This window comes from Phyllobates terribilis, unplaced genomic scaffold (assembly GCF_046119375.1).
Source record: "Phyllobates terribilis strain yellow unplaced genomic scaffold, ASM4611937v1 Scaffold_2__4_contigs__length_985480577, whole genome shotgun sequence".
NCBI classification, from domain to species: domain Eukaryota; kingdom Metazoa; phylum Chordata; class Amphibia; order Anura; family Dendrobatidae; genus Phyllobates; species Phyllobates terribilis.
In genome coordinates, this window is record NW_027362762.1 from 872690159 (window position 1) to 872703555 (window position 13397).

Below are 13397 nucleotides of genomic sequence, written 5' to 3' on the forward strand. Positions count from 1 at the left end.
CCTGATAGGGTAACTATACATGAGAAATGTACAGTATTGCAGTACTAGACACAGCCACAAATACATTAATAGCGCTGTGTAGAGAACGGCATTGAGCAGTCAGACCCCACCACGTCTTGTCCCTCCTGTGTTTTTCTACATAATGCCATGATTAGTCACTAACTTATACTTGTATTATGGAGAGGTCCATGATACACATTTGTAATGATCACAGAATGGAGTAGTATTTTAAATAAAAATCCACAGCAAAAACACAAGGCCAACCATCAAATCTCTGCCTTAAATGTGCCGTTGATTTTATACAGACAGGAGTGATTATTAATGGGAGACGCCAGAAATAATGCTCGTGTTCAATATTTTCAATATTTATCCGTGTAAAATGGTAATCATGGAATTCACCAAACGGGTCAATCAGGATGAGGATTTCTGTACTATTCTGGCAGCTCAGTTATAATGAGATCATCAAAGTGCAAATGTGATCTCAGCGTGCATCACTAATCCAGATCCTAATCCCATAAGCAGATTCTACACCAAGATGAGAGGAAGATGTGAGCCGCCATGATCAATCCCAGAGACAGAAATAACTCAATAGAACATCCCCGCTTCTCTGCGGCTGAGAACCTGTGATTCCATGTTTGATTTCTTTATGACCGTTCCATGGCTGGTTGAAGGAATTTTCTTAGCTTCCACCTAAACATCAAGTTTCATTGTCCACAGGAAATAATGTCACAACAGCAGGTCTTGTGAGGTGTCCTGGGTACAGAGTGGTTGGTAGCCATCAGATGTGGTCCAGTGAAGGAACATGGCTAGACTGTTGATCGGGTCAATGTTCTCCAAGGCTTACTGATGTTTGATGGCAAGGAGGGCTAGTCCGTCTGATCTTACAGAAGAGCCACTGTATTAACAATTGCTGAAAGAAATATGCTGGCGGTGATAGAAGTGTGTGAGCTCCCACCGCGGATCACGGCTTGCTGCAGATGGGGCATAGCCTGGTCAGAGTGCCCGTACTGACCAGTCTACTATCAATGGGCACATAAGCATCAGAACTGGCCCAGGCAGCAATGGAAGACGTCTGGTCTAAGGAACGACGTTTTCTTACATATGGATGTCCAGGTGCTTGTGCATTGCTGTCTTTGGAAATGGCACAAGTGTGCACTATGGTAAAAACAAAAAGCTGGCAAAGATATTGTGATGCACTGGGCAATATGCTGCTGGGAGACCTTGGGGGTCTTGGCATTCATTTGGACAGTACTTTGACAACCAACATTGCGTAGACCAAGTGCACCCCATCATCACCCCCAGTATTCACTAATGGCAGCGTCCTCCTTCAGCAGGATAATGCTCCTGCCACAAACACTTCAGGAATGGTCTGAGGAACATGACAAAGTTCAAGGCGATGACTTGATCTCAGTCTGATCGATCATCTGTGGGACGTGCTGGAAAAGCAAGAATGATCCATGGAGGCCGCCCCAAGCCACATACAGGACTTGGCTTATTAAAGGGAATCTTCATTTTCAGGTTATAAAACCAGTCCATGTCTCGTAAGGATCAGTCTCAGTCTTCAGCTTCTGATCTTGAAGCAACATTAAAAAGAGAGTATGTCAGACCAGACTGATTGTATTAAAGAAGCACAGATCCTCCTGGGGGATACAGCCCGTATAAAGTATTGAAATGCCTTCAAGAAATAAGTTAACAGTTGTTTTTATCAATTAACAAAATGCAAAGTAAAAGAACACAAGAGACATGTAAATCATATCAATGTTTGGGGTGACCAGCCTTTGCCTTCAAACGGCATCAGTTCTGCCAGGCTGCATATTGCTGGTGCCATTGTGAGCAGCCAGCGTGGCCTTAACGTGCCACCACAACTGCAGTGTCTCCGGACTTGTCTCCCATCGAGCACATCAGGAATATCATCGGTCATCAATTGCACAGGGAGCTGCCAGCAGAGGATCTTGATTTGCTGCTCAAGTGCATTTAGCATGGCAGAACATCCCTCAGACAAGCACTAATAACAGCCAAGGCTGTAAGTGCGGGGATTTCTGCAAGTGTCGCTCATACTGGATGCTGAATAAATTGAGAAGATTCAAAATGTAGTTTCTATCATTTGCAGATCAGTAACATGTCTACCCATCCTGTCCACAACTTTCCCTTCTTGGTGTTGTAATATCAATGTATACATACACATTTATTTTTATGTTGCCAACATCATGCTTTAGGCTTCAGCAGTCATTTCCACTGAATTCACAAGTCTATAGATTATTTCTGGCATTTCCTTTAATATGACACCAGCTGTAAACCTGATGGAAGAGGACGCTGTCCCTTCTTTTTGGTGAACCTTGATATACACAGGAATTGGAGGTATTTGTGTCACCGGTCACTTCCTTGCTGTAATGTCAGGATGACGCGTGAGGATTCAGGAGATTAACCCTGTTCTGACCAGGAGGAAGATTTTGTATATTACAGCCCATTTGCCCATCACTGCCTTATAGGCCGAGCTGGACTTATAACATCTCCTATGCGCCCCGTCTGGGTCGTGGTTTCCCGTCTTCCCCCAGCTGCAGAATCTAAGCATGAGAAGTGCTTCCCTTTATGGAAAATAAATCCCGTGACGCCTCATCGTCATTTCCTCAATAGACAATATCTTGGTTTCCATCTGTACAATGGATGACCCACAAAGCAGACAATAGCCCCAAACTCCAGGACACAAGAATACACACCTGTCCCTGGAGCTCAGATTCATTCACCCCATATGCTGCTGCTCGCAGGCATCAGCCAGTGTCTCCGAATAACTTCAGTGCGGTGGGGACTGTAACCGATGCAGATATAGAGACTTGAGCCACAATCATTTCCCTAAACACCTACAACTATATCTACGACTCAAAACGCGTCAGATATTTTTTATGCCAACACTACTATTTTAATGAAGTCAAAATAAAGTATTTTTTGCTTTTAATTGGCTTTGCTGGATTGAATATCCTCTTTTCACAACTCAGATACTGAGACTTTTGAGCCACAATCATTTCCCTAAACACTTACATTGCCTCCGACAATCTGTCCTACACCCATAGTGTCTGCAACATGCCGGAAACGCACAGTAAGCAGTGACCCCGCGCCTCCTGTACCTTTCTGGCCAAAAAATGTTACAGCATCAAGCGGGAATTCAGTGGCTGCGAGATATTGTTAATCCTTCATCTTTATGACTATTAGGAATAATGCCAGGAGCTAAAGTCCGAGTAGAGTACAGACACACAGTAAGGCTGGGGACACACAAGCGTATAAAAAATATATACAATATTGATCCGATTTTAATCCAGTAACGTGGGATGATTTTTTTTCTCACTTGTCATCTGCATATAATCCGTTTTTTTTCTACTCAACAGTTTTTAATAATTTACAGGATCATTTACAGTTTCCTATGTTACAGAGTTGGAATATATCAGTACAAATCGGGTGCTACACTATGGCTTTGTATGGCATCGGATCTTTTCTCACGAAGCCATCTGATTTCAGAGGGAAGCACGCAGATCTGCACTGCCACATTGAGTAACATTGGGCCAATGGCAATACTTTTTGTTATCGGATTGCACTTGTCTGATTTATACGCTAGTGTTAGTGAGTGAGTGAACTTATCCATCCCACACCCAGCAGAAATCCAAATGTGAATGGGAGGAGAGTAACTGCAGTACTCAGAGGCCACTAGGTGATATGCAGGGATTGCATGTTCTGCCCTTTACATCACATGTATCCACCCAATGCCAGGGTGAATTTCAGCTGATCAGTTGGGATGCTGGATATTTGACCCCAACGATCTCTTGAGGACTTATCTATTGTCATCAACAATAGTTCAGTCCTAGACAATCCCTTGGGGATCCAATACTGAGCTTATAACTGGTGGTTTTGGAAGTTCACAGCAAATAAGCTGCGTCACCCCAGCTCTACACACACTGCGTCACCCCAGCTCCTACTGAAGTTAATGAGTTGAACTGCAGTACCCAAGACTGCTGGCAACAGCTTATTTCCCCTAAATGACAAAAGGGTAAGTAAGTTAAGCCAAGATGCCCGATTCTTCTTTTCACTGACTGTAAGGAGAGAGTTGTTAAGTTTGACTGATGTTCATCTAATAAGAATGGCCACCTTACAAAATCCATGCAGAAAAGAAAATATCGAAAAGCTGGCCATACACTAGAGAGCTGTCGCCATCTCTCCCAGCTCCCCCATACACTAAAGAGCTGTCGGCCATCTGTCCCAGCTCCCCCCGTACACTAGAGAGAGCCATTGGCTATGAACTGTAGGCTGTCGGCCATCTGTCCCAGCTCCCCCCGTACACTAGAGAGAGCCATTGGCTATGAACTCTAGGCTGCCGGCCATCTCTCCCAGCTCCCCCCGTACACTAGAGAGAGCCATTGGCTATGAACTCTAGGCTGCCGGCCATCTCTCCCAGCTCCCCCCGTACACTAGAGAGCCGTTGGCTATGAACTCTAGGCTGCCGGCCATCTCTCCCAGCTCCCCCCGTACACTAGAGAGCCGTTGGCTATGAACTCTAGGCTGCCGGCCATCTCTCCCAGCTCCCCCCGTACACTAGAGAGCCGTTGGCTATGAACTCTAGGCTGCCGGCCATCTCTCCCAGCTCCCCCCGTACACTAGAGAGCCGTTGGCTATGAACTCTAGGCTGCCGGCCATCTCTCCCAGCTCCCCCCGTACACTAGAGAGCCGTTGGCTATGAACTCTAGGCTGCCGGCCATCTCTACCAGCTCCCCCTGTACACAAGAGAGCCGTTGGCTATGAACTCTAGGCTGTCGGCCATCTCTCCCAGCTCCCCCCATACACGACAGAGCTGTTGGCTATGAACTCTAGGCTGTCGGCCATCTCTCCCAGCTCCCCCCATACACGAGAGAGAGCTGTTGGCTATGAACTCTAGGCTGTCGGCCATCTCTCCCAGCTCCCCCCATACACGAGAGAGCCGTTGGCTATGAACTCTAGGCTGCCGGCCATCTCTCCCAGCTCCCCCCGTACACTAGAGAGCCGTTGGCTATGAACTCTAGGCTGCCGGCCATCTCTCCCAGCTCCCCCCGTACACTAGAGAGCCGTTGGCTATGAACTCTAGGCTGCCGGCCATCTCTCCCAGCTCCCCCTGTACACAAGAGAGCCGTTGGCTATGAACTCTAGGCTGTCGGCCATCTCTCCCAGCTCCCCCCATACACGAGAGAGAGCCGTTGGCTATGAACTCTAGGCTGTCGGCCATCTCTCCCAGCTCCCCCCATACACTAGAGAGCTGTTGGCTATAAACTCTAGGCTGTCGGCCATCTCTCCCAGCTCCCCCGTACATGTGAGCTCTAAGCTCGGCCCAGAGTTTGTGTTTTCAAACGAGGAGAAAGCTGCTGCCAGAAGTCCAACAGCCCAATCCAACTGCCCCACTGCTCAATGCCAGCCCTCCACCGCTCCTAGGTCTTTGTCGCTCCTAGGCTGCAGTGGTGACTTTATTACTATAACACATGTGACCACTGCAGCCAATCACTGGGCTGAGAGCTCTTATGCTGACTACCTTGGCTTCGTCACGGAGCCCAGTGATGACTGCGGTGCTCATGTGTGCTGTAGTCGTGAGTTCAACGCGGCAGCCTGACAACGAAGACCAGGGAAGCACAGTTTGTTGTATAACTGTGGAAAGCCGATGACAAAGTAATTATTGGAACACTCCTTTAAAGGATTTGCTAAAATAAGAAAAAACAAACAAAAGTATCCTCTCTTCTCTAACCCCTAGAAATAGCGCCATGTTCAGACCACGGGCTGTGTCTGGTACTGCAGATGAGCCCTAATCACACACTGAAGATACGCTGTATTACAGCCACAGACCTGCTGGTTACGTCTGTATCACCCATAAATGTCATTCCTCTAACAGCTCCACGTCAGCACTAACGACATTGCCGCCATAGTCTCCGCCTGTTTACATCGTGTCCCTCAGAATAAAAGCCTCTTCCATAATACACATTGTAGGCGCCATAGACGCGCTCAACAGCAGAGATGCCGGGACCACATGTAGCCGGACGCAGCCATGAGACTCGGTCCTTCCTCTGAGCAGCGCTACTCCTGCGTAACCTCCTCTGACACATCGGCTCTTTCACCAATGTTGCATATCAAAGAAGTGGACAGCGGAGGTGCAGTATGGGCCCCTAGTAGTGTATGAGTGCGGTATTACACCACTACATGTAATATGACCACCTCCCGGCAGGAAAACTGCTCAGATAATGATTAACAATTAGCACAATCACTAATGAGCTGCAGAATGGACACTGATCAAAGGTGAAGGTGTCAGCAGTTACGTCAGAGCGCACAGTGTCTGCAGCTGAAACATATACAACCTGCAGCCAAACGTCACCAGTGTGTAATATACCGTATGCACATCCCTTGGCTTTTTACCTATTTTGTTACATTTGTGTGTGATACATCAGCACTAAATAGTCTAAGTTGGTGAAGTGAGAAAAATATAGGCATAAATCGTATTTACGGGATCATATAACTAAAAATTGGTATGTGCATATGTATTCATCCCTTTTGCAAGCAATTACCTTCATAAGTCACATGCTTAGTGAAAGGAAGTCCCCCTGTGTGCAATCTAAGTGTCACATGTCTGTCATTATATACACTTTAGGCTATGTGCCCACGATGCAGAAATGCCCCGGATTTTTCCTGAGCGTTTCTGCATCTCCCTGGCAGAAAAAACACATGCGGATTGTACATGCGTTTTTCCTGCCAGGGACATGCGGATGTGAAGCGTTCATCACATGCATTTCCGCATGCGGGTTGTCAAGCGATTTTAGCATCACTTGGAAAGTGCTTGACAACTTGGTCACACTATATAAATCCATGCAAACAGCATGGATTTATATAGTGTGACCGAAAGAATGGTAAAAAATAAAAAAATAAATATATACTTACCTTCTGATGGCCCCCGCAGTCTTGCTTCACTCCGTCCTGACTTGCCGGCAGATCGCGGTACACTGAAGGACCTGCCGACGTCAGCGTCACGTGACCCGTCACATGACTATGACGTCAGCACAGGTCCTTCAGTCCACCGCGATCTGCCGGCAAGCGAAGACAAGGAGACCGCGGGCCATCAGAAGGCAAGTATAATATTTATTTTTTATTCTTTTTTTTACAGGTTCTATGGTACCCGGGTCCGGAGGAGAGTCTCCTGTCCTCCACACCCGGGTACCATCCGCACATTGAAACGCATGGATTCCACATGTACAGATGCAGTGATGCGTAATCCATGCGTTCCAATGCAAGTCAATGTCGGCGAAAACGCAGCGCTTCCGCAAAATAATTGATAGTGCTGTGTTTTTTTCCGCAATGATAACCCGCTGCGGAAATTTCCGCAGCATGTGCGCAGCACATGCGGATTATCATTAGGGACCATGGCAGGCGTTTTTTAAACGTTTCTGCAGCGTTTTTGCTGCTGCGGAAAAGCTTAAAAAACGCATCGTGGGCACACAGCCTTACCTTTTCTGAAAGGCCACAGAGGCTGCAACACCATTAAGCCAGAGGCACCACTAACCAAACACCATGAAGACCAAGGAGATCTCCAAACAAGTCAGGGTTGGGTTATAAAAAAATATCCCTATCTCTGATGATCCCCCGGAGCACCATCAAATCCATTATCATCAAATTGAAAGAACATGGTACATGTAACAAACCTGCCAAGAGAGGGCGCCAACCAAAACTCTCAGCCCAGGCAAGGAGGGCATTAATCAGAGAGGCAGCACAGAGACCAAAGGTAACCCTGAAGGAGCTGCAGAGTTCCCAAGCAGAGACTGGAGTATCTGTCCATACGACCACAAAAAGCCAGTTACACTCCATAGAGGTGGCTTTTATGGTTTTGAATTTGTGAAAATGCATTTGGGAGGCTCCCCAAATGTATGGAGGAAGGTGCTGTGGTCAGAAATGAACCTTTTGGCCACCAAGGTAAATGCTATGTCTGGCGCCAAACCCACGCAGTTTACCACCACAAGAACACCATCCCCACAGTGAAACATGGTGGTGGCAGCATCATGCTGTGGAGATTTTTTTTGGCAGAGGGACATGGAAAATGGATGGTGCAAAATAGAGGGATATTCTTGCGCAAAACCTGTTTCAGTCTGTCAGTGATTTCAGACTGGGATGGAGGTTCACATTTCAGCAAGACAAAGACCCAAAGCAACACTCGAGTGGTTTAAGGAGAAATGTGTAAATGTTTTGGCATGGCCTAGTCACCGCCCAGACCTTAATCCAATTGAGAATCTGTGGTCAGACTTGAAGATAGATGGTTTCCTATGGTGAACAGCAAACTTGAAGGAACTGGAGCAGTTTTGCCTTGAGAAATGGGCAAAAATCCCAGTGGCAAGATGTGGAAAGCTCAGAGACTTATCCAAAGCGACTTGTAGCGGTAATTGCCGCAAAAGGAGACTCTAAAATGTACTGACTTTAGGGGAGGTGAATAGTTATGCACACTGAAGTTTTCACTTATTTTGTCTATTTTTGTTTGCTTCACAATAAAAAGAAAACCAAAAAGTTCACAGTCGTAGGCATGTACTTTACATGAACTGATGAAAACCCTCAAACAGTGAAATTCCATTTTGTGAGGTAGCAAAACACAAAAAATGCCAAGGGGGTGAATACTTTCACAAGCCACTTTATACAGCTGTGCCACATAAGAGGAGCAGCCACATCTACTATGGAAATACAAGGGGGCACATACAGTTCACTGCTCCCTGCCCTCAGCCAGCGCCTTTCACCCACCCTGTAATGTACAACCAGATGAACTATGGCAATGTTGCCCCATTTACTACTGTACCCAATGTATTATATATTTTAGGAGTCGAAATGGACACAAGACTCCACAACTCTAAGTCCACAGTCACCGGCCCCCACAGTCCCATCCACAGAACTGACGGCTCTCTAGGCATGGGGAGGGGGGCAACACCACGCCGCCTCGCTAGGCTGGGGGAGGGGGGGGGGGAGGGGGGCACAATACCACACCGCCTCGCTAGGCTGGGGGGGTGGGGAGGGGGGCACAACACCACACCTCCTCGCTAGGCTGGGGGGGGGGGGGGGGAGGGGGGCACAACACCACACCTCCTCGCTAGGCTGGGGGGGGGGGGGGAGGGGGGCACAACACCACACCGCCTCGCTAGGTTGGGGGGGGGGCACAACACCACACCTCCTCGCTAGGCTGGGGGGGGGGGGGGAGGGGGGCACAACACCACACCTCCTCGCTAGGCTGGGGGGGGGGGGGGAGGGGGGCACAACACCACACCGCCTCGCTAGGTTGGGGGGGGGGGCACAACACCACACCGCCTCGCTAGGTTCGGGGGGGGGGGGCACAACACCACACCGCCTCGCTAGGCTGGGGGGGGGGGCACAACACCACACCGCCTCGCTAGGCTGGGGGGGGGGGCACAACACCACACCGCCTCGCTAGGCTGGGGGGGGGGGGGGGAGGGGGGCACAACACCACACCGCCTCGCTAGGCTGGGGGGGGGGGGCACAACACCACACCGCCTCGCTAGGCTGGGGGGGGGGAGGGGGAGGGGGGCACAACACCACACCGCCTCGCTAGGCTGGGGGGAAGGGGGCACAACACCACACCGCCTCGCTACGCTGGGGGGGGGGGGGGGAGGGGGGCACAACACCACACCGCCTCGCTAGGCTGGGGGGGGGGGGGGGGAGGGGGGGGGAGGGGGGCACAACACCACACCGCCTCGCTAGGCTGGGGGGGGGGCACAACACCACACCGCCTCGCTAGGCTGGGGGGGGGGGAGGGGGGCACAACACCACACCGCCTCGCTAGGCTGGGGGGGGGAGGGGGAGGGGGGCACAACACCACACCGCCTCGCTAGGCTGGGGGGAAGGGGGCACAACACCACACCGCCTCGCTACGCTGGGGGGGGGGGGGGAGGGGGGCACAACACCACACCGCCTCGCTAGGCTGGGGGGGGGGGGGAGGGGGGCACAACACCACACCGCCTCGCTAGGCTGGGGGGGGGGGGGGGGCACAACACCACACCGCCTCGCTAGGCTGGGGGGGGGGGAGGGGGGCACAACACCACACCGCCTCGCTAGGCTGGGGGGGGGGGGGGGGAAGGGGGGCACAACACCACACCGCCTCGCTAGGCTGGGGGGGGGGGGGGAAGGGGGGCACAACACCACACCGCCTCGCTAGGCTGGGGGGGGGGGGCACAACACCACACCGCCTCGCTAGGCTGGGGGGGGGGCGGCACAACACCACACCGCCTCGCTAGGCTGGGGGGGGGGGGGGGGGCGGCACAACACCACACCGCCTCGCTAGGCTGGGGGGGGCACAACACCACACCGCCTCGCTAGGCTGGGGGGGGGGGGGGGGGGGAAGCACAACACCACACCACCTCGCTAGGCTGGGGGGGGGGGTGAGCACAACACTATGCCGCCTCGCTAGGCTGGGGGGGGGTACACCATGCCGCCTCGCTAGGTTCAGAGGGGGGGGGGGGGTACAGCATGCCGGCTCTCTAGGCTCAGGGGGGGGGGGTACAGCATGCTGGCTCTCTAGGCTCAGGGGGGGGGGTACAGCATGCTGGCTCTCTAGGCTCAGGGGGGGGGGGTAGTACACCATGCTGGCTCTCTAGGCTCGGGGGGGGGTACAGCATGCTGGCTCTCTAGGCTCAGGGGGGGGGGGGGGTACACCATGCTGGCTCTCTAGGCTCAGGGGGGGGGGGGGGTAGTACACCATGCTGGCTCTCTAGGCTCAGGGGGGGGGGGGGTAGTACACCATGCTGGCTCTCTAGGCTCAGGGGGGGGGGTAGTACACCATGCTGGCTCTCTAGGCTCAGGGGGGGGGGTAGTACACCATGCTGGCTCTCTAGGCTCAGGGGGGAGGTACACCATGCTGGCTCTCTAGGCTCAGGGGGGAGGTACACCATGCTGGCTCTCTAGGCTCAGGGGGGAGGTACACCATGCTGGCTCTCTAGGCTCAGGGGGGAGGTACACCATGCTGGCTCTCTAGGCTCAGGGGGGGGGTACACCATGCTGGCTCTCTAGGCTCAGGGGGGGGGGTACACCATGCTGGCTCTCTAGGCTCAGGGGGGGGGGTACACCATGCTGGCTCTCTAGGCTCGGGGGGGGGGGTACAGCATGCTGGCTCTCTAGGCTCAGGGGGGGGGGGTACAGCATGCTGGCTCTCTAGGCTCAGGGGGGGGGGGTAGTACACCATGCCGGCTCTCTAGGCTCGGAGGTGGGAGGGGTACACCATGCCGGCTCTCTAGGCTCGGGGGGGGGGGGGGGGGGGTTACAGCATGCCGGCTCTCTAGGCTCAGGGGTGGTACACCATGCCGGCTCTCTAGGCTTGGGGGGGTACAGCATGCCAGCTCTCTAGGCTCAGAGGTGGGGGGTACACCATGCCGGCTCTCTAGGCTCGGGGGGGGGGGGGTACAGCATGCCGGCCCTCTAGGCTCAGAGGTGGGGGGTACACCATGCCGGCTCTCTAGGCTCAGAGGTGGGGGGTACACCATGCCGGCTCTCTAGGCTCAGAGGTGGGGGGTACACCATGCCGGCTCTCTAGGCTCGGGGGTGGGGGGGGGTACAGCATGCCGTCTCTCTAGGCTCGGGGGTGGGGGGGTACAGCATGCCGTCTCTCTAGGCTCGGGGGTGGGGGGGTACACCATGCCGGCTCCCCAGGTGCCAGCTCCTGCTGTACAGCGTGTAGCCCGGGGCACATTGGGGGGCAGAGCCCAGGACACGGCCCCCGGGGGTCTCTGCCATCTCCCCCAGCCCTGCACGGCGCCCTCCGGCTGACACGTCTCCATCCTGCCCGGTCCCCGCAGCCTCTCACACTCCGGGATTTCCCAGCTCTCACGTCCGGGTCCCATGACCGGCGCTCAGCTGTCCCCGCACCCTCCTCGCTGTATTCGACCCTGGACGCATTCACACAGTACCGCAGCCTCACCAGGTGTCCGTCTCCTCCTCGTCTCCTGGGGAGGACAGTGGTGGAGAAGGAGAAGACAACGGAGACGACTCCCCGGGCTCAGCCATGTTTCAGTGTTGACGTTCCACGTCACTCAGCCGTAAAGCAGCGAAAAGAAGAACAGAGCTGGGATCGAGGAGTGCTATTACATGACATACGGCACATGCCTGCTGGAGAGGAGCCGTATATTCTCATGAACGCGCGCAATCGTGCACTGCCCTGTACGGGTCCTCGCAGGGTCCGTGTTCACGATCAGTTCTGTATGTAGTGGAGGAATCGCCATAGGAAGCAGCTCCAGCACTCTAATTACCTGTGACTGCTAATGGCTCCACTTTTCTTTTGCATTAATTTAACCCTTGAGTGGTTTAGCCTATTTTTTTCAATTCTGAGTCACTATATGTGGTAGAAACTCTGGAATGTTTTTACATGTCACAGTGATTCTGAGATAATAAACACCATTTCCCATATTTCTGCTTTATTCATATTTTTCAAACTGCCTTTTATTTTGTTAGCATGTTAGAAGGGTTAAAATTCAGCAGAAAAATTTAATTTTTTTAAAGAAAATATACAAATGTTATTTTCTTATGGACCTATTAAAGGGGTTATCCACTACTTTCAAGTTGCAGTGGCCGGCACTTGTTACTGTACATCCGCCTCTTATTCAATTCAATGGCAAGTGGATGTGCAGTACCCCGCGGCGGCCACTACAGCTAGACGGCTAGACACCGCAGGTAAGGACTTCCGGCCGGCGGCACCGGTAACAGCTGATCGGGTGCCGCGTGCGGGACCCCGGCTGATCAAACATTGAAGCCCTGTCCTACACATAGGGCATCAATGTAAAAGTAGTGGATAACTTTTTTAAGTGTTGAAGTGACTTTGAGGGGCCTGTAGAGTGAGCCCATTTTAATAAGTGCATCCATCAAATTATTCTTGGCAGGAAGAGTTTTTTAACCCTTCAAGTGCTTCCCAGGAATTACAGCAAATAGGAATGGAAATAAAAATATTTTTCCACTAAATTATTGCTTTAGCCCCCAATTGTTCATTGTCATGTGCTGTAACAGTAGAAAACGGAACCAAATGATTATTCTTCTTCAAACTATGGCAATATCCCATACGTGGTAAAAAACTGCTGTTTGGTTGGGCTCAGAGGGAAAGGAGTGCAAATTTGGCCGAAACAAATGGTGGAAGCAGCAGAAAATCCCAAGTGACCCCTCAACCTCCCTGCCGAGTCTCTTTAAAAACTGCGTACAGGTGTACCTAGAAGAACTGACACCGTTTTGAAAGCAAAGGGCGGTCACCAAATATTAATTTGTTTTACATTTCTCTTGTTCATTCACTTTTTACTTGGCTAATTGATAAAATTAAAGTATTAACACCTCTATTAGTGAAGGCATTCTTACTTTGCAGCACTTTTTCCAAACCTGCCTTA

The 13397-nt window shown here is 51.8% G+C and overlaps 1 protein-coding gene across 2 annotated transcripts in view; it reads right to left on the reverse strand.

Annotated features, from left to right (window-relative positions):
* The window catches only part of TBC1D23 (TBC1 domain family member 23), a 32163-nt gene extending 20016 nt beyond the window's left edge, over window positions 1–12147 (reverse strand). For both annotated transcript variants that reach the window (XM_073668091.1, XM_073668090.1), the window contains exon 1: window positions 11951–12147. In XM_073668091.1, the coding sequence (XP_073524192.1) occupies window positions 11951–12036 (86 nt within the window). In that variant the 5' untranslated portion in view covers window positions 12037–12147. The remainder of the gene's footprint in view (window positions 1–11950) is intronic.
* Between the last annotated feature and the right edge of the window lie 1250 nt (window positions 12148–13397).